Source organism: Lygodium microphyllum, chromosome 3, assembly GCF_053477565.2.
Source record: "Lygodium microphyllum isolate KBCC chromosome 3, Lygodium_microphyllum_v1.1.10, whole genome shotgun sequence".
Classification (NCBI taxonomy): Eukaryota; Viridiplantae; Streptophyta; class Polypodiopsida; order Schizaeales; family Lygodiaceae; genus Lygodium; species Lygodium microphyllum.
Window position 1 is genome coordinate 97,437,234 of NC_141137.1, and position 22,868 is coordinate 97,460,101.

The window sequence follows — 22,868 nt, forward strand, 5'->3', positions numbered from 1 at the left end:
AGGTCAAGGAGTGGATAAAAGAAGCACATGCTCAACTCGAGGAGGATGCCAAACCTATAGTTGAGAAAGAGATTGAGGAACTCTCAACCATGAGCCCACCAGTCTCACCCACATATTTGAGGCAGGAGAGACAACCCCACCACATGAGCGGCTACTTGGGCAGAGCAAGATGACTAGGAATACACAAACAATCCAAGAACATTGGCAAGAACCCCATGAAATTGAGGAGGGAAAGAGCGATGGTGGCTTGCTAGCAACACTCATAGCAAGTGTTGTGATAGTGCCATTGGGAGAACTACTTAGAACAAACCCCGCAGTATGGTAAGAATTGAAGCGATGGGTAGAATACAGTAATGACCATAAGCCACAAGACCTTCCAAAACACCATGATGCCATGGCACACATACCCAACCTAACATGGAATCCCATGTTTAAGTCCCCACAAATAAATGCATTTTGGGAGGGCCCTAAGATGTATGTAGTCTTACTTGTTGTTGCCTGACGAGATACTACACGAAAGGGTATAGTGGACATGGGAGAAAAGGTTAGCACACTTAGTCATGCAGTCTTAAAAACTTAGGGAAATCTCCTAGTGGAAACTGCAATGTTCAATGTCACCCTAGCAAACGGAATGAAGGTTAGACCCTTTGTAGTCCTAAAGGATTGGCCACTAAGGAGAGTGGGAATCCAATTCTCAGTGAACTTCATAGTCATGAAGGGGGTAGATTATGACATCCTGCTAGGGAGGCCATGGATGAGAAATGCCAAAGTAATAGAGGATTGGGGTAATGGCCTACTATTCTTGGTAATAGATCTGAAGCAGTCCGAGTAGAAATGGAAACTTGGAAGACCTCACCCGTGGATTTAGATGCCATCTCTAACCTGCTTAAGGGTGACTCAAAAGCGAGAAGTGATTATGGGCCTCTAACAAAGTACATCCCTTGCCCAGAGGATGAGCAAGATTGGATGCACGTGTTGGCAACCATTGGCCTCCCATTCTCAGACTCAAAATAAAATTAGAGCTGGCAAGGAGAGCACTTAAATATGGACTCTATGCTAAGGTACCCAAATCTAGCACCAACTTACATATGAAGGAACAAAGAGCTCATTTAATCATGGCTTGATTATCCATGCAAGAAGTTGAATTGTTAGGGTTTGGGAAGCAAGAGCAACAAGCATAACCTCCCTTTGAGAAGCCGACAGGTCCATACACAAAGAGACCATACTTTGAGCAAGACCACAATGAAGAAGAGTAGCTACATGAACCAAGCCCCCCCACTGCAAAGACAAGCACAAACAGAAGAGCAAGGTAAATAAACCATATCCCCCAAGAGAAGGGTCGAAATGAGGTGCAAGCGGAGAGAACAAATAGAGCTATCATGAAGAAAACTCCTAGATAAGATGCAACAAGTTTCTAATGTGGCCATTCCTCAAGGAGAGGAGTGCTATCCTATGAACTGGAACTAGGAACTTGCAGTTTGGGAGTAGTGGGCAGAATCGTAGTTGAGCCTTTGAATTCACTTTCATCTTCCCTCGAACATTGGACAAAATGTTATCTCCAAGGGTAGTGGAGGAAGTGATAAAGCTCTCAGCAAGGCTAGGAAAGCAATGGTTGGAGGAGAGAATTAGATACCCACAAGGTGGCAACAAGAGCTTGCAAACTATTGAGAGGACAAGGTGATGGATGTGCCCAGGAAAGTGGAGGGGTATGAAGGACAACCAAAGTGGTAAAGAAATATTTGGGACTCTAACTTAGATGCCTGGATGGCATCTTGTGACACACTACCATACAAGAGGAATAATTCTACCTACATACCCTATCCATGGAGAATTGTAGTTGATTTCAACCAGGAGGTGCATGGTAGGTATGATTCCCCTAAGATCTATAATGTAAATGATGCATCTCTGGAGGAGTGCATGACCTTCACAGAGAAAACCTCGGTGCATCCATAGCATGCTTCCTCAAGGAATTATCTTATTGCCTAGATTTTGCCTTCATTACCACTTGTAATTATCTCCACCTCTTGAGAATCTTACTAAAACAAAAGTCTACTGTGCAAAGGAAGAGTAGTTATTGCCCCTCTTCATTGACGCTAATTTAGGAATAGATAGATGCACAATGACCTGCCTCATGATAAGAGCGACCCTCTTGTCAACATTCTACATAAGCTTATTAGAAGATATGAGCGATAGTAGGTTTACTGGGTGTAACCACCCATTTTTGTCCACCACACCCCTCAATGTAAGAATCAACTTGAAGGGCTATATGCCAAGCCAATATTTCCTAAGAAAATTCCTCAAGACTCCCCATAGCTTGTTGGCCCTTGCCAATGAATAGGATACCACTTAATGTGCTCCCTTATAACTATTTAAAAATAAATAAGAGAAAAAAAAGAAGTGAAAAAGAAAAGAAAAGAAAAATGAAACCCCTCCATTTGTGCTCTATGAGTGTCACAACCACTGCACCTAGGGACCACCCTAGCCCCTCCCCCACTTCACAACTTAGGGCACATCAAGGGTAGGAAATTTTGATAGACCCGTCTCCCTAAGCTACACACAGTACCTCCCTTTACATGAATTGGATCCTCAAGTATGGGACTATACCTTAGGTTCAACCCATCTCCTAGTTCTACCATCACTTGCACAGTGCACTGCACGGTAAGGTAGATACACCCGCTTAGGAACTACACTCGTTCTTCTTTTCATGTTCATTGTGCAATGGCATGGCAAGCCAACAACTACAAAGGATTTCTTCAACCAACAATCTATCTTTGACATCAATAATCTTAAAACCTACTTCTAGAGCATTTTCAATGTGACCAATCTCCCCAAATGCTCCAAGAACCATTCCACACCAACCCTCCACATCTTTAGCTCATACCATCAAGTGCCATGGGATTGAGACTCAACTTGGAGGAGGTAAGATTAACCTTTGGAAGATCAAGATAGAAAATCCAAATAATTGGAAGCGAAAGACAATCCCAAGGTAAGAGGAAGACAGAAGACAAAGGTGCACTAAGGAAAAATTGAAAATACAAAGCATAGGAAAAAATTATAAATGTAAGAGGGAGGTACATAAGAATAAGGACACCTTAATATTTTTTCCAAAAAGAGCACCAGGGCATTGTAATTTATTTTGTAAAAGAGCATCGGGCTCTCTCCCATGCAAGTTGTAATAAAGAATAAGAGGCACGGGTTAAGGCCATTCTACTAGGAAAGGAGGAGAAAAAAGACTAGAGGAATGGACAAAGGCTAGGGACAAAAAAGGGGATGGTCACCCAAGGAGGAGATAGGGCATATATAAAAGTCAAAAAGTGAATGAAGAAGCTTATTCTTGGTGTGTAGCCAAACTTGCTCCCTTCTTGTTTCTTGCTTCTTGCTTCATTCTTGTGTATGAGAGAGAGAGAGAGAGAGAGAGAGAGAGAGAGAGAGAGAGAGAGAGAGAGAGAGAGAGAGAGAGAGAGAGAGAGAGAGAGAGAGAGAGAGAGAGAGAGAATATATGTGAGATTGAGGGACCATGGAGAAGCTCTTCTTCTCCTCTCTTCATCATCATCATCATCATCTCTTCTCTTTTCTTGCATGCATGGCTATGGAGCTTGAAGCTTGGAGCTTGGAGATGGAGCTTACTTGAAAGCGCATCTTAGATCATGGAGCTACCAGCGGGTTCATGGGAGGAGGCAACTCGATTGGATTCAAAGATGAGCTCACTATACTTATGTGTGAGAGAGTGTGCATGGCTATGTGAGAGGTAGCCATAGCTCTCAGCTTGAAACTCTTAAAGCAACAAGCAGTCCGTGGGTCTTGGTGGTATGCTTGCAAGAGCGTTGACAAATATCAAATGGCATATCTGATATAGGCTAGCCAATATTTTTATCTCCAAATCTTAAGTGTATGCAAAGTTCATTTTAGGTAGAAGATATAACTTGAATTCCAGTAATTCCTCCATTTCAGCTTCAAGAAATAACCAAGATTTCATTCATTTATGATGGATAGCCACTCACCCTCATCATCAAACTTCGTAAACTCTTTTAATGATATAACCATGTAATTATTGATGTCGATCTGCATCTTTGGTCAAGATGCAAATAATAAGCTTCATGCTTATTATAATCCTGCAAACATTCCTCCCACAATGTTGACTATTCTTGGGCACACTCTAGATATATCTGGTGTTAAGTAAAACTAAAAGAGAATATGAACATTATTTATCTTTAGTCTTTGGTTTACTAAAAAAAAACCATATTTTTGCTAACCTAAAAAAGAGTGCATTCTCAAACAAAAATTAAATACTTTTGCATCTACTAAATGCATACAAGTTGATCCACACAAAATTGAGGCTATTAATACATGGTATACACTAAAAAATGTGCATGAAGTTTGCTCATTTTTAGGTTTGGCCATTTTTTATTGTAAAATTTATTGGAAACTTACTTTGCTATTAATTATATTATTAGTTACTTACTTTGCTATTAACTGTATTATTAAAGAAGGTCTTGTATTTCATTGAGGCAGCCAACAACGATCTTTTGATTTACTAAAGCATGCATTAACTTAGGCACATGTTTTATAACTTACTGATTTCAATATACCATTCTTCCTAGTCATTATTGGCGTTAGTGGTTCTGGCATTAGTGTTGTATTGATGCAAGATGATCATCCAATTCCATACTTTAATTCTAAATTGAAACCTTTTGAACTTAAGTATAGTACATATGATAAGGAACTTTTAGTTGTAGTACATGCATTATGAATATGGAAACATTATTTAATGGGTTTAGAATTTATGATTAAGACAAATCAGCAAAGTATCAAACACCTTTCTTAACCCTAAATTTTTGATAGGCATATATAATGGATATCTTTCATTCAGTCTTTCCATGCTTTGATCCAGTATCAACCTAGTAAAGAAAATGCTATTGCTGATGCATTAAGTCATAGACTATCTGCTAATAATATTTCTATGCTATCTATATCTTCATTAAATGCTATGAAAAATACTTATTTGCATGACTCTTATTTTCATGATACTTGGTTGAATTTGTCTCAAAACCAATGGATTCCTGTTAATAATATTTTGTCTCCGATGGATTCCTCTTTGATGAGAAATGTTTGTGTTACTCAACCCTTTTGTCATTTTGTTCTCCAAGAATTTCACCAGCCACCTTATATATGGGTCATTGTGGTATCATTTCTACTCTTCATAATTTGCAAGAAGATTTTTATTGGCCTCATATGAATCAATATATTTTTATTTTTGTTTCTAAATGTCTTGTTTGCCAAAGAATCAAAAGACATCATGGTATGTAGTATGGTTTGTTAATGCCTTTACCTATTCCTAGCTCACCTTGGGAATAAATCTCAATGGACTTTATTACTAGTTTGCCATTGACTTCTTCGCAAAATAATATGCTTTGGACTACTATTGATAGATTTAGTAAGTAAGCATATTTTATTCCATGCCTGAGAAAACTTTAATTGCTTCACAAGCTGCTAATATTTTTCTTAAGCATAACTTTGTACATCATGGTTTGCCTAACATTCTTGTATCTGATCATGATCCCCATTTTTGCAATAATTTTTGGATAACTTTATTCTCTAATCTTGGTATTAAAACTGATTTTAGTTCAACCTTTTATCTTGAGACTAATGGTGAAACTGAAGCTACTGATAGCACTATTCTTGATTTGATTCATGCCTATATTATCTCTTCACCTGGCACATGGGATCAACATTTACATCTTTTACAATTTGCTTATAATAATACACCTCACTCTGCTACCAACAAAACACCTTTTGAAATTATCTACGGTCACAAATTGCCAACCCCAATATTTCATTTAAGTCAGAAAGTGCTTTCTGCTCTGATGATTGGGTACCATACTCATTCCACTATCTTTTAAACAAGTTAAACAATTGACTACTAAGGCCTATGTTAAGCAAGCTAATAAGGAATGCCAAGCTATGCATTTTAAAGAAGGTGATTATGTTTGGTTGTGAATTAAGAAACATAGATTGCATAGTGTCCAGAAGAATCCTAATGTTAAACTTGCACCTAGATTTTTATGAACCATTCAAAAATCTTCACTCTATCAATGCTAATGCTTTTAGATTAGAATTGCTTTCACATTGGAAAATTCATAATACCTTTAATAGTAATATTCTCCATCCATTTAAAGGTTCATTATTTGTCCATCGTGTATATGATTCTCCATCGTTGCTTGAAGATGATCATGAGCTTTTAATTCCTAAATCTATTATTGATACTCTGCTTATATGACTACCCGCACCACTATCAATACTTATCCTCACTATCTTGTAAAATTTCAACACCATCCTATTGAGAGGAAGCTCAATGAATGACTATACGTGCTTTGCGAGGCTATCCCCATTTATTGACTCCACATCGAGCCACTAGAAATTGAGGAGAATTGCTATCCCACATTGGGGTATGTTACCAGGTGGCACCTACATGAGGGGATGAGTGCCTTCAATGGTTCTCCCTTGTGTGCACATTGAGAGGACAAGTGTCTCGAATGGTTCTTCGTTAGTGCGGGGCATGTTCCTAAGAATGAGTCTTGGGTAGAAGGTTGTTCAAGGCATGAGATTTGCAAGTGTGACCACAAGTGAAGCCATATGTGGGTGATGCCACAATATTCATATATTAAGTTCTTATATTTACGTGATTTGATTATTTAATGGAGTTTCAATGATTAGTTAATTTATTATGGCCACCTCTATTTGTTCAGTTAATTACTTTTCTAACATAAAATTTTGAATTTTTGATAGCTGGTGTGTAGAGCAAGATGAATTAGATATATTTAGTCCAAGCGCAATTTTGGTGTGCGTATATCCTCTTTCTAAACATTTATTGATTTGACGTTGTGCAACATATTGTAAAAGAGCGATTGTAAAGGGCCTATCTTTGGGCAAAGCAAGATTTACTTTCATATTATAAATACGATGTGGAGGAGATGCCTACTCCATGTAGGAGGAAATTTGCATCTATGTAGGGGAAAAATTACATCCAATAGTGTGTCGCTCACCTTTGATTTACTCTTCTTCATGCTTTCAATTTTTATAAGAAAATAGATAAAGGGAGCTTCTTTGGTTCAATACGCGCAAGTCTCTGTGCAACATATTGTTTCCTTTATATCACCATGTGTGTATAGCCATCATCAAATCAATTGATTCGTTGGTGAGGTTGGAGTATGGAGAGTGATGAGCTTACACGAATGGATCATGGACAGAATGGTGAAGTTGTGGGTGGTGGGGAGGTTGCCAAAGGACCTTGACAAAGGCACAAAAAAAAGAGGTGGCTTATAGCACGGAGTATACTCCATTTTCATACTACCTCGCTTCGTTTGGAGTGAGTGAATCCATTAATTACTTATGCTATGAGGCTTCATCCTAGACATCAACGTTCTTGGGTCTTTTTCTTTTTCTTTTTATACATATACATGTGAGTGACGATATTGGATTCCTGTTCATGTTAGTGACATTGTTGGATTAATGTAAAATACTGATTGATTGAGAGAGAGAGAGAGAGAGAGAGAGAGAGAGAAGCATTTTACAATTGCATAATAATGGTCTTGCTTTCTTTGCTTTATACAATGGCCAATCCAATGTAACTGTTTACAAGAGACCTGATTGATAAGAGTGGCAGCTTGGATTGTGGAGAGAAAGAAGATGACCCGAAAAACAGAGGGAAAATAGGGAAAGAGTAATAGGACTGGTGAAAGGGAAGAGAAGACGCCATGGTAGGGGCACAAGAGAAGAGTGTTGGTTTTGCGATTAGACTGGGGGGGCGGAGAGCTCGGCCTCACGCTGGAGGCGGAGGCTGTGGTCTAGGCGCCGCCACTTGACGCGGAGGAAGAGGAGGGCGGCGATGACGAAGACCCAGTAGACAATGTAGGCGGAGAGGGTGCCCTGGGTGGCCTCGTTGCGCCAGCCGACGACGGCATTCAGGAGCTGCCAGACGCCCCGGGAGTTCTCCGGGTCGCAGCAGCTAAGCTGCCACAGGAAGTGCTCGTTGTGCGTGTACTCCTCGAGCTCGTGCACCGACCCCGCGAACAGCCCCGCCGCGATCACCAGCAGCAGCAGCGTCGACGCCGCGAAGAAGTACTTGAACGCCACGTGGCTCCCGCCCTGGTACAGCAGGTAGCCCACCGCCACCCCGCACAAGCAGCCGGTCACCGCCGCGATCGGGTACGCCGTCCCGGAGCCCTGCAGCCCTATCCCGCCCAGGAAGATGACCGCCTCCACCCCTTCTCGGATCACCACCGTGAACGGGATCAGGAAGAGGGCGTACTTGGAGCGCTTGGATTGCGCCACGTCGGTCGGCTTGGCGAGGGCGTTCTCCGTGGCCTTGGTGAGCTTGCGCTCCCACTTCTCTCGCCATGTGACGACGCGCGACATGGTGAGGGCCATGATGGTGATGAGGATGACGGCGATCAGGCCCAGGATGCCTTCCCAGAGGGACTCAGACTTGTCCCAGGCGTTCTTGGCGACTGTGTAGTAGAGAGACAGGAACACAGTGGCAGCCACCAGGCACAGGGCAAACGCCGCGAGCACCCCCGCCCACACCTGCCGCCTCAGCCGCCGCCGCTCCTTCTCATCCGCGACTATTTTCTTCAGCAGCGCCAGCATCACCGACAGGATGATGGACGCCTCGAGGGTTTCCCTGAAGAGGATGAAGAACGCCGGCACGCTGAAGAGCTCCACCATGATGTCTTGGCTTGGCCCCTACTGTGGCAGCAGCGTTCTACAGCCCCTCTTTCTCTCTCTTATCTCTGTGTGTGTCTCTCTCTATAGCTCGAAACGCAGTAAAACCTCGTCGCCCCTCGATGTGATCCGTCAGCACGGTAGGTTCACGGATTTATAGACCCTCCGCCCCCGCCCAGAAAACAAAGAAAAAAAGAAAACGAAAAGCAAGCTATCTCTTGACTTGTGGAGTCCGAGTCCGGAGTGTGACAAAAGTGTACCAAAAAAGCTGGCCATGCCCTGCCTCGCCGTATCCACGTAGTCGGCGTATGCCAACCACACGCCCCGCTCTGGGCCCACCCAGAAACACCCTCCCTTTTTCGTACCTTCTTTCTCTGATTGGTCCCTTGTCCCTTTAACACAGCCTAATCCAGCCTCACCCAGTCTCCACCTTTCGCCCGGAATCCGCCTCAAAGCTTTTGTCCCGACTGCTGCTCGCCGGCTGACATTCCCATGTCCTTTCCCATCCTCACCAGCAACTTAGTGAAACCATCTCGCTCAAGTCAGCTACTGGCCAGGTACCTTTGTAATTTTGAAGGACTCTCCTGAAACCTTTGCCAAGAAATTGGAGGGTCCCTAACTATCTTTTATCCTAAGGACATCCTCATTTTTGAAGGACAATTTCATTTCTATCCTTCTTGTGAAGGATCAATCAATCCCCCTTTGTCAGGTAATGAGATTTCAAATTCAAGCCCTTTGGTTGTCCACACAATTGCCCCAATGCTTACCCACACCTAATGCCACCAAGTGGAATTTCCAAGGTGGCCTTGCATTTTTATTACTAGTCCACCCTTAAAATAAACTCCTTCCTCATAACCCACAATATATTTTCCTATGTTTTATTTAAAAAATCTTCTCCTATATTCCTATGTTTTATTTAAAAAATCTTCTCCTACATGTATCTACTTGCATTATAGTACATCTAACGAGGACATATTAGTATGAGCATACATGAAATTTATACAACGTGGATATATACATCCATAGTATATGATTTTTGTTGTAGCTTAGGGAGGTCCCAAAACTTTGAAAAGGCCTCCCAAACCTACAACATGTCCCAAACCAAATTCAAATTTGAACATCCTATTTTTCCTCTTCCCCTCTTTCACTATCTAACAAGCAATGTGTGTAGACCAACGAGAGAGAGAGAGAGAGAGAGAGAGAGAGAGAGAGAGAGAGAGAGAGAGAGAGAGAGAGAGTTTGCACAATAGTGTAGTTCCCTTCTTTCTCCTTTTTGTAGTCTTCTCTCTCTTCCCTTTTCTCTCCTTTTTGCAGTCTTCTCTCTCCCTCCTCTCTCTCTCTCTCTCTTTCGTAAAGAAGAGGACTAAGGAGGGAGAAGGGAAGAGAAATAAGACTATAAAAAGGAGAGAGAAAGGCTAGAGAAGGAGAGAGAACCCTAACCGAGTCCCTTATGCCTTTTATACCCTACTAATGTGGCCAAGTATTTTTCCAATGCTTCCTCGCTATTTACATTTCATCCCTGCTCAGATGTTTTTGTCCTAAAAAACAAAGAATAGAACCTAGCAACGTAGTCCTCATAGGCCTAGTCGCCTAATCTTCAAGAGTTCTCTTAAAGAATTACAACTATAGACCTAGGTACAACTGTGGGACTAGGAAGCAATTATAAGGTATATAGATCCATTGTAAAGCATAAAGAGCCAATCTTTAGTCAACACTCTTATGCTCAAAGCTTCCCCTTAGTGTAAACATAGTGTTGTTCATTATAGAGCTTACACTGCGCTAAATCAGTAATAACTTACGATTGGTGAACCCAAATCAAACATGCTATGGCTCCAAATGAAGCTCTCTTTGGGCACTTATGTAATTCATACATCTCTATCATTAGTTCAACATTAAATCCTTTCAAAATAGAGAGTTTTCTTACAGTGAAACAATAGCCCACTAGTTAGCATGGACTTGACACAAGAACACTCGAAGTTAGGGATATCATTTCTAGAGTATCACTAGTCTCCGTAGAGGGTCAAGCCCAGTATTGGGTCATCTTCCAAAAGGTCATAATTGTTGGGGGTAAAGGTGCCTGCCAAAACAAGGGAGTAGTTCACTGCTCAATACCTGTAAGTGCATCCAAGTAATAGCCAAGATCCATAATCAGAGCAACAAATCCCATATAGCATCCAAGGTCGTAACGGAAAGAGCCAAGTCATAACGGAAAAAGCCAAGTCAATGTCCAACTGCTTAAGGGAATACTCAAATGAATGTCGAGACGAGCTCAAACAATTGCCATCCATAGCCAAAGCATAAAGCATTCACCAAGACATCATAACCCGTACTGGGTAGCCTAGGCATAAACCATGTCATAGATGAAATGCCAACTACAAAGAAGTGAGAGTCAAACCCAAATCAAGCTCTAATATCAGCTCAAAAGCATTCCAGAGCATAAATAAGACATGTGGCATAGTCCAAATACATCATGACATCATACCGAGTAGTCGGGAGCACCCCCGTGACCAATAGACATAACCCAATTGTAGCATAAATAGCTTCAGCCCTGAAGTTTTCAGCAGTAAATAACCATCCAAAACTGAGCAAAATAGTGCTCAATCCAAGCTCAAATCCATAGGCAAACCATAGGCATACATTCATGTATGTATAGGCACCAATCGGACATAATTGGGCATCAAATGCCAAGACCTGTAAACATAAAATTGAAGTAACATGTGGCTACCCTATTTTGGACAAATCTGGGACTGTTCAAAACAGTCAATGACTGAGCTAAATCAGCTCTAAATGCATCTCATATAAGAGGGGAAGTGATCCGATATCAATAGACATCAGTAGAAGCATCACATAAGCCATAGGCATACAAATACATGCTGTCTCAGACCTGAAATCTGTTGCAAAATTTTCTATCATTAAAATTTGGCAAATCCGACATCACCATCACATCCGGAGTATGCCAAAATCCCAATTTAGCCTCTTACGTTGCCTGAATCGGGTTCCGAATGCCCGAGATATGACAAAAATAGTGATTTTTGAGAAATTTTTGTAAACATGCGCAAATAAAACGTGAGCATGCTGCTATACTTGAGAGGCCAAATCAGGGTGGGTAGGGGATAAGCAAGAGCCCAGTGAAAGCCTACAATAGGCCTACACAAGCCTAGGACAAGTCCAAGCAAGAGGTGAAGAGAACAAGCTTCAATGATGGAAGCTATGGCTGCCTCTTCATGAAACCCTGCTGTTCATATCAAAGAATTGGTTGAGAACTGAGTGAGAAGCAAGCTCTCATACCTCGTCTAGATGCCGGGAAGAGCTCGCGAAGGAGTGGATCTGATACCAGTAGAAAGGGATGCAGGAGACATGGGAGAGAAGAGCACACACAATGTAGGTGCTGTCAACAATGTTATGACAGCCTTATTGCACTTTCATATATATATATGAATAAACAATATAGATGGTCACTGTGCATGGGCAGGCCCAAGGGCCTTTTACCCCAACAATCACAGTAACTTATTCTTTATTCTTTTAGTGACAGTTTGAATAAAAGAAGGCCCGCCACACATTGTGGTTGTTGGAGTTCCCACTTTGAGTTTCACTCTCTCTTTCTCTTGCTCTCCATCCACCATTGCTCTCACCACCAAGCTTCTTCCTCTTGGCTTCCACTTCCTTTTCAATTGGTATCAGAGCAAAGGCATTGAGGTTGCCCGTCATTCTCTTCAACCTAGATTTGAAGAGCTTCAACCCGAGCTTCAATGGTAGCCATGGCACCTTCACTTGCAGGTATGTTTTGATCTCCCGCCTCCTCTCCGAGCTTTCGGACATCCATTGGCACCTTCCAAGACTGCATTAGAGCCTGCTCGACATTGCCAAGTACTCTTGAGCACTGTTGAAGACCCCCCCCAGCTCCCACGAATAGCCATCGCAAAATGTGGCACATTTTTAGGGGGCTGGGGGTTGACATGCTCCTAGCATTTTCTGCTTCTTCCCCGGCTTCCCGGCACTCTTGGCAACCTTCCTGATCATTGTTGGACTCCTTAGCATTAGTTATTGGCTCCTCGGTGATCGATTCGAGTGCTTCCCCTCTTCAGCCATTGTTGTATACATAGTCCCAGGACTGTCAAAACAAGGTAGCACTTGACATTTACCATTTGATGTTTCTTGGCATTGCCCGTTTGATGCCTATTGATGCCCGATGATGCCTAGATGTTATGGGATGCTATGTCTATGCTTTGGGACTGATTTGGAGTAGATTTGGGCACCGATTGAGCTTCAATTAACAATAAATATATTGCTGTAATATAGTGGGCTAAAGCTCATTTACTTGGTGTATGCATTGGTTCTTGGATCCCGGGTGCTTATTGGAGGATTGAATGATCATATCGATGTATTTGGAGATTGTCAAATGCTTCTTTTTGGTTTCGAAATGCTTTTGAGCTTGTACTCGGCTCCACCTTGGTTGTCATTCACAGGCATTTGGCTTCAGTTGGCATGCTTTGGACCGGTTTATGCCTATTGTCACTGCTTGATATTTAGGCTTCTTACATTTATGCTTTGGTCAGATATGGATGCCACTTGGTTTGCCCATGCTTGACAGGTACTTGGAGCTTCGTCTTCACATGTATTTGAGTATTTTAGAACTAATGGGCATTACATTTGGTTGTCAGTTACATGATCTTTGAATGCTTTCAGGCTTATGCTTTACGGGTTTGAGATAGCTTGAGATTTATGCTCCGGATGTACCCTACTGGGATTTGGCATGTTTGATGCTATGTACTCCGTGTATTAGAGAGTTGCTTGCTTTATTTGCATCAGACTGACTTTACTTCCAGTGGGAGCCTGTCGGTATATTCGGATGTACACATAGTCTTACTTACACTTGAGCTTGAGCTTGTGGGACAGTTACATGCATTTGCCCTCTTGAGAGCTTTATGTCTGCAATTGGTCTGTAGTGGGCTGATTTGATATGCCTATTGGGGTAGCCACCTATCTCTGTCACATGTTTGTCAGTTTTGTATGCATCTTGGATGGTTATGCATTGAGCTTCTTGCTCTATCAGTTGTGCTTGTGCTTGGTCTCTTCTCTTAACCCAAGACCCATTACATGCATGACTTCTAGACCTATGAGATGTCTCTTGCCTGATAGGTTATTAGTTTGACAGTTCTTGGTACCTTCTTGCCCCTTTGACACTCACTATTGGATGTATCTTGCTACGTGGCAATTGCAATGACATATGTATCAGCGATTGCTTCATTTCGGGACAGTTTTATATACTGCTGTCATTTATTACAACAAGCTAAAATTTGCAGATTTTGAGCACTTCTATGAGGGTAGTGCTTACTATTTGATGTTATCTTGGTCATATTTGGTGGACAAGTGCTTTTATTGGTGAAATCCACCCTTTCGGCCAGTTTTAGCAGTGGTTTTAGTGCATTTTCTGCTAATTACAACAACCTGCAATTTTACTTTTTTGCTTTGATTTGGGACAGTATGATTGGTCATCTGAAAGATACAGCTCTCTTTAACATTGCCAAGTTGGATGATACCAACTATGGATATTAGAAGTCCCAAATATGGCAGGTTTTGGTATAGAAGTTGAAGATTAAACCCTTGTGTTTCAAATGTGTTAAACCTGAGGATATGGATGATGATGCTTAGATGGAAGTCGATGAGCTATGCAAGTCTACCATTATTTTGTCACTCTTAGAAGAAGTCCATCATAATGTTGTTGAAGATGAAAATCAGAGTGCATGGGATTTATGGGAGAATATTCAGGAGCTCTATGAGTAGCAGAGTCCGTGTCACAGATGTATTGGCTGAAGTAGTTAATGGACCTTCGCATGAAGGAGGGGACCTTCCTTTCATATCATTTCAGTCAGTTTCATGCTATCATGAAGAGTCTGTTGTCACAGGGTATTGAGTTCAAAGACAACTTGCACCCGTTGTTTCTACTTGGCACCTTGCCTGAATCATGGGATGTATTTGTACTGCCATATGCATGAACAGGCTTGATGGGCTGAAAATCAAAGATGTTGAGAGTGCTTTATTCACTGAGGAAATCAACAGGAGAAACAATGATGCTTCCCGCTCTTCACATGCATTGATGGTTAGAGGTGACAGACATGGCAAGCATGATAATGATCATAAGGGTCGAGACTCTCAGAAGTCCAGGTCCAAGTCACGTGGTTGTAGTAAGTCCCGTGGTGGACGGAAGTCTGATCTTACCTGTCATTATTGTGGGAAAGTATGACATATTAGGCCGTAGTGCCATAAAATGTGTGATGATAAGCGCAAGGAAAAGGGAAAAGAAAAAGTGCAGGAAAAGTCTTCTAAGCGCAGTATTGTACATGCAAAGTCTAGTGTAAAGATAGAAGAGGTCAACGCCATGCAGGCCACTGATTCAAATGATGATTACATACTTGCAGCTTCTTCATGCGATGCCTTAGAGACTTGTGAAATACATTCCATTTATGCACAGTGCTGGCTCTTGGATTCGAGTGCGTCCTTTCATGTGACACCTTGTAGAGATTGTTTTCATACCTATCGTACCATCTTTGGTTCTGTGCGTCTTGGTGATGATACGTCTCTCGACATTGTGGGCATTGGAGATGTTAGGCTGCAGTTTTCTTTTGGCAATTCTTTTGTTTTGCATGATGTACACCATGTACCTACGTTGACTTGTAGCCTTATGTCAGCTGGATAGCTTGATGATGCAGGGTATTTTGTGTCTTTTGGAGACTTTGCATGGAAGATTACTCGTGGTAGGCTTGTGCCTGCAAGAGGTGCCAAGTCTGGCAGCCTCTATCCCTTACTTGTATCTGGAGCTACCTTGGCTCATGTTTTGTCTGTGGGTTCTATCCCCCATGTATCCCTTTAGCATGTTCGTTTGGGACATATGTTCCTTAAAGGAATGAAAATGCTCCGTGCTTTGCAGTATCTTCCGCCTTTTGACTCTTCGCATTTTGATTCTTGTGATCATTGTTTGTATAGCAGGCATACTAGACATATACATAAAAAGTCTAGTAAGAAATGCATGGGTGAGCCCTTGGCTCTTGTGCACTCAGATGTATGTGGGCCCATGCCCTGTCAGTCACTTGGTGGGGCAAAGTACGTTGTTACTTTCATGCATGATTACTCACGTAAGGTTTGGGCTTATCCCATCAAGAGAAAATTTGATGTCTTAGACACATTTCAGCATTGGCTTGCATTAGCAGAGAACCAGTCTGGGAATAAGCTGAAATGCCTTAGGTTGGATAATGGGGGTGAGTATGTATCACATGCTTTTGAGCAGTTTTGTGATGAGCGAGGTAGTAAGCGTTAGTTGACCGTCCCTTACACCCCTCCCCAGAATGGTGTGGATGAACACATGAATAGGACCATTCAAGAAAGGGTCCATAGCATGCTTAGCCAGGCTGGCTTACCGCAACACTTTTGGGCTGAGGCAATTACTATTGTAGTGCATCCCATTAACAGGTCACCTAGTAGTGGCATTGACTTTTAGTTTTTGCAGAGAAGGTATGGGTAGGCAAGCCCCCCTTTTATGATCATTTGCATATCTTTGGATGTGAGGCATTCTGCCATGTGCCCAAGGACAAACTCAATAAGCTGGATCCTAAAAGTGTCAAATGCATTTTCATTGGCTATGGAGATGCAGGAGAGATTGGTTACCATCTATGGGATCCGCAAGAGTGGAAAGTGATCCGCAGCCATGATGTCATCTTTAATGAGGAAAAAATGCATATGCAGCTTGAGAAAGTGGTTGAGGTACGCAGAGTTATCTTTCAGGAGGAGCCACGTGCTCCCGTTCAGCCCGCTCCACGACTAGCTAGACAATGTGCAGCATCACCTGATGCTCATGGCCCAGATGTTAGACATGTTGATGTTAGACAGGATGCTAGCCAGGCAGCAGAGCCTGGGTTGAGGCATTCTACTAGAGATAGATGACCTCTTGACTGTTTTGCGCCCTCTATGGATTATGTACCGATTACAGATGCAGGAGAGCCTATGACTTATGATGAGGCTATGCACAGGGGTGATTGTCACTCTTGGGAGAGGGCTATGCAGTCTGAGCTTGACTCATTGCGTAAGAATCAGACTTGGGATTTGGTTTCCTTGCCTTAGGGTAAGAAGGCTTTGCCATACAAGTGGGTGTACAAGTTGAAAAGTACCCCTGGACACCCAAGCCAGCATACAAGGCTCTATTGGTTGCTAAGGGTTTTAAGTAGAAGCATGGTGTTGACTTTGATGAATTCTTTTCTCCTGTGGTCAAGATGATCACCCTACGCTTGGTCTTGGCCTTGGTTGCACAACTTGACCTTGACTTGTACTAGATGGATATCAAGACAACCTTTTTACATGGGGACTTGCATGATGAGATTTACATGGAGCAGCCTAAGGGCTTGGCAGACCTTGGCAGGGAACACCTAGTATGCAAGCTAAAGAAGAGTCTATATGGCTTGAAGCAGGCACCTAGGGAATGGTACCGTAAGTTTGATGAATTCATGCAGTCACTCACAGGGCTACAACCACAATTCTATGGATCCGTGCTTGTACACGAAGAAAGCTCGTGACGATTCCTTTCTAATTTTGGTACTCTATGTGGATGACATGCTTTTATTAAGGACAACTCAGGAGGAGCTAGATACTCTTAAGGCTCAGCTCAAGAAGAGCTTTGAGATGAAAGATTTGGGAGAGGTTTCTCATATACTTGGTATGCGCATTACACGCGATAGATCTCAGGGACTACTCTATCTGTCATAGAAGGAGTACATGCATAAAGTCCTTGAGCGCTTCCGTATGCAGGCTGTTAAGCCTATTGGCTGTCCATTACCTTCTCATGTGAAGGTTTCACAGGTCGATTGTCCACATACAGATGAGTAGAGGGCCGAGATGGCCAAGATTCCCTATGCATCAGCCATGGACAATCTTATGTATGCCATGATAGCCACCCGTCCAGATATAGCTTTTGCAGTTGGGATTGTGGCACGTTATATGGCTACACCTGGCAAGAAACATTGGGATGGTGTGAAGGGTATCATGAGGTACTTGAAGGGTACAACAAATATATGTATTTGCTATGGCAGCCAGGATACAAGAGTCATGGGATATATTGAATCTGATTATGCAGGACATGTAGATAGTAGGAAGTCCACTTCCTCATAACCCACAATATATATTGCCATGTTTTATTTAAAAAATCTTCTCCTATATTCCTATGTTTTATTTAAAAAATCTTCTCCTACATGTATCTGCATGCATTATAGTACATCTAGCGAGGACATATTAGTATGAGAATACATGAAATTTATACAACGTGGATATATACATCCATAGTATATGATTTTTGTTGTAGCTTAGGGAGGTCCCAAAACTTTGAAAAGGCCTCCCAAACCTACAACATGTCCCAAACCAAATTCAAATTTGAACATCCTATTTTTCCTCTTCCCCTCTTTCACTATCTAACAAGCAATGTGTGTAGACCAACGAGAGAGAGAGAGAGAGAGAGAGAGAGAGAGAGAGAGAGAGAGAGAGAGAGAGAGAGAGAGAGAGAGAGAGAGAGAGAGAGAGAGTTTGCACAATAGTGTAGTTCCCTTCTTTCTCCTTTTTGTAGCCTTCTCTCTCTTCCCTTTTCTCTCCTTTTTGCAGTCTTCTCTCTCCTTCCTCTCTCTCTCTCTCTCTCTTTCGTAAAGAAGAGGACTAAGGAGAGAGAAGGGAAGAGAAATAAGACTATAAAAAGGAGAGAGAAAGGCTAGAGAAGGAGAGAGAACCCTAACCGAGTCCCTTATGCCTTTTATACCCTACTAATGTGGCCAAGTATTTTTCCAATGCTTCCTCGCTATTTACATTTCATCCCCACTCAGATGTTTTTGTCCTAAAAAACAAAGAATAGAACCTAGCAACATAGTCCTCATAGGCCTAGTCGCCTAATCTTCAAGAGTTCTCTCAAAGAATTACAACTATAGACCTAGGTACAATTGTGGGGCTAGGAAGCAATTATAAGGTATATAGATCCATTGTAAAGCATAAAGAGACAATCTTTAGTCAACACTCTTCTGCTCAAAGCTTCCCCTTAGTGTAAAGATAGTGTTGTCCATTATAGAGCCTACACTGCACTAAATCAGTAATAACTTGCGATTGGCTAACCCAAATCAAACATGCTATGGCTCCAAATGAAGCTCTCTTTGGGCACTTATGTAATTCATACATCTCTATCATTAGTTCAACATTAAATCCTTTCAAAATAGAGAATTTTCTTACAGTGAAACAATAGCCCACTAGTTAGCATGACTTGACACAGGAATAGTTGAAGTTAGGGATATCATTTCTAGAGTATCACTAGTCTCTATAGAGGGTCAAGCCTAGTATTGGGTCATCTTTCAAAAGGTCATAATTGTTGGGGGTAAAGGTGCCTGCCAAAACAAGGGAGCAGTTCACTGCTCAATACCTGTAAGTGCATCCAAGTAATAGCCAAGATCCATAATCGGAGTAACAAATCCCTTATAGCATCCAAGGTTGTAACGTCAAGAGCCAAGTCATAATGGAAAAAGCCAAGTCAATGTCCAACTGCTTAAGAAAATACTCAAATGAATGTCGAGACGAGCTCAAACAACTGCATCCATAGTCAAAGCATAAAGCATTCACCAAGACATCATAACCCGTAATGGGTAGCCTAGGCATAAACCATGTCATAGATGAAATGCTAGCTACAAAGAAGTGACAATCAAACCCAAATCGAGCTCTAATCTTAGCTCAAAAGAATTCCAGAGCACAAATAAGATATGTGGCATAGTCCAAATATATCATGACATCATACTGAGTAGTTGGGAGCACCCCGTTGACCAATAGGCATAACCCAACTATAGCATAAATAGCTTCAGCCCTGAAGTTTTCAGTAGTAAATAACAATCCAAAACTGAGCAAAATAGTGCTCAATCAAAGCTCAAATCCATAGGCAAACCATAGGCATACATTCCCATATGTATAGGCACAACCCGGGCATAATCGAGCATAAATGCCAAGACATGTAAGCATAAAATTGAAGTAACAGGTGGCTGCTCTATTTTGAAAAAATCTGGGATTGTTTAAAACAGTCAATGGCTGAGCTAAATCAGCTCTAAATGCATCTCACATAAGAGGGATAACATGTCAAGATTGTGGGAGAGAAGGAAGGAGTCTCACTTGTAGCTTTCTTGCTTGCACAATGGGGGAATACACACAAGGGTGGAGGCTGAAAACAGTTTTCCTCTTCTTAGTTGTGTAAGCCAAAAGAACTCTCATACAAAGAAATAGAAGAACCCTATATATGGGTCTTAAACCAAACTCAAATAACTAAGGTGGCATACTAACTGAGCCACGAACTAGAGTAGATAAGGATAGCTATCATGTAGCTATTATTCATGGGCGGTGTACCAACCACATCTGCAACTAACACGTCGGTGACATAAATGCACAACGGTCACCCTGGCATATCACGAGTGGAGCTCGATATCTCAACACTCCCCCTCGAGCTCAATCCCAATTCCTGCACACCAAGCTGGTCTCTGAACTTGCACAGCTTCTCTGCACCCAATGCCTTCATGAATATGTCAGCTACCTGATCCTCTGTGCTGACATAAACTAGATCAATAAGACCTAGTAAAACCCTCTCTCGCACATAGTGATAATGCACCTCAATGTGCTTTGTTCTAGCATGATAGACTGGGTTATTTGCCAAGTGTATACTGCTCATGTTGTCACAATAAATGATAACTGGCCCATCTGTAGGCTGATGCATATCATAAAGTAGCTTATGCAATTAAGCTACCTCACATGCAGCCATTGCTGCACCCCTGTACTCAGCCTCTGTGCTCGACAAGGCAACTGTAGGTTGTTTCTTGCTGCTCCAAGTGACTGCAGCACTCCCAAAAGAGAACACATATCCACTGGTAGATCCTCTATCAGAAATGCTACCAGCCCAATCAGCATCAGTGTATCCATGTAACTGTATCGGAACCCCAGTCTCATAAAATAGTCCATACTGCAATGTGGACTTCACATACCTGAGTATGCGTCTAGTTGCATCCAAATGGGGTTTCCTTGGAGCCTGCATAAACTGACTTACCAATCCAACAGCATAGCTCAAATTTGGCCTGGTAATAGTCATATAAATCAAACTTCCTACTATGCGTCTGTACATAGTAGAGTCTTCCAAAAGCTCACCTACATTGTCTGTACATAGTAGAGTCTTCCAAAAGCTCACCTACATTTGCGCTCAGCTTCACATTCTCCTCCAAAGGAACTGAAATAGGCTTACAGCCTGTCATCCCATATTTGGACAGCATGTCCAATCCATACTGCCTCTGCAAGAGTTGTATCCCACTTGGTGATCTAATCACCTCAATGCCCAAGAAATAACGCAGCTCTCCCAAATCCTTCATCTCAAACTTCTGCTTCAATAGCATTTTCACATGAAGGATATCTTCATCATTGTCACCTGTCATAATCAAATCATCAACATAAATGACAAGTAGCATAATACCTTTCTCTGTTTTTCTCACATAAAGTGAGAAATCTGCCTTGGAAATCTGAAAGCCAATAGTGACAAGATATTGTCCTATCTTGTCAGACCATGCTCTAGGTGCTTGCTTCAAGCCATACAAGGCTTTCTTCAACCTGCAAACAAACTCAGGATGAACATCATGCACATAACCTGGTGGCTGCTCCATAGAGACCTCTTCTTGCAAATCACCATGTAAGAAGGCATTCTTTACATCCATCTGATGTAAAGACCATTCCTTTGATGCAGCCATAGCAATGACTGCTCTTACGGTTGCCATCCTTGCAACCGGACTGAATGTTTCTTCATAGTCAATGCCATATGTTTGTGCATACTCCTTGACTACTAATCTTGCCTTGTATTTGTTCACAGAACCGTTTGCATTGTGCTTCACCTTATAAACCCACTTACAGCCAATTGCATTCTTACCTTTAGGCAAAGGTACTAACTCCCATGTAGCATTTGCTTCCAAGGCATCCATTTCTTCATCCATGGCTTTCTCCCATTTTTCTTTTCCCATGGCTTGCTCAAAAGAAGTGGGTTCTGGTTCCTGTATCACTTTGACCATATATGCATAGTGAATAGCTGTAAATCCATCATATTTCAGCCTATCCACAGGATACCTAGCTCTCGTAGACCTGCGCAAAGTAGGTTCACTCCCAGGTGCTCTCAAAACATCCCTGGTCTTCCTTACTCCAGGTGTAACAATAGAAGGAATACCCAACTCATCATCAATGCTCTGTTTTGAGCCACTGGATTCACCATCCACATAAGAGTGACCTGCATTCACATCAAACATGGGCTGATCTACCTTCTCTTTTCCTTTTCGTGATACTTTAATACCACTATCTGCATTGCTTTGAGAAGATTCTCCTAATCTCAATCTGCCTGTCCATGGCGAAGAATGTGAACCACTACTAGAGGACGCTCCAGGTCCACTAATATTTTGTGACTGCTGCTGTGAATTCTGTGCAGCATTACCATTTTGTGCATCTACATCATCAATCACATTTACTGGTTTATACCAGCTACTCATCTCATAAAAAACAACATCTCTGCTCACTGTAAACTTACGAGTAGAAGGGTTATAGTATCTATACCCTTTTTGCTGTAGAGAGTAACCAATAAAGATGCACTTCTCAGCTTTTGGATCCAACTTGGATCTCAGCTCATCTGGCACATGTACATAGGCAATGCAACCAAAAATTTTCAAATGAGAAATATGTGGTTTCCTACCAGTATACCTCTCCTCTGGAGTCATCCCATGTATTGCTGCAGTGGGAGTCCTGTTCATTATATAGACTGCTGTAGCAACTGCTTCAGCCCAATAAAAATCTGGCAGGTCTTTTTCATTGAGCATGGCACGAGATACCTCTCCAATATGCTTGTTTTTCCTTTCTGCAATTCCATTTTGTTGTGGGGTATGACTGCATGAATATTGCTGCTTTATGCCATGCTCCTGCAAGAACCTTGCAAACTCATTTGAGAGGTACTCTCCCCCTCCATCTGACCTTAGGCATTTTATTTGCAGACCTATTTCTTTTTCAACCATAGCATTAAGAGTTTTGAAATGCCCAAAAACTTCACTTTTCTTTTTCATGAAATACACCCAAACTTT

General features: G+C 42.0%; 1 protein-coding gene across 1 annotated transcript; it reads right to left on the reverse strand.

Moving 5' to 3' along the window:
* Nucleotides 1–7,565: 7,565 nt before the first annotated feature.
* Nucleotides 7,566–8,862, reverse strand: LOC148038646 (high affinity iron permease 1-like). Its single transcript, XM_087674013.1, has one exon. The coding sequence runs from the start codon at nt 8,722–8,724 to the stop codon at nt 7,792–7,794; it is 933 nt and encodes a 310-aa protein (XP_087530139.1). The 5' UTR covers nt 8,725–8,862; the 3' UTR covers nt 7,566–7,791.
* Nucleotides 8,863–22,868: the final 14,006 nt, after the last annotated feature.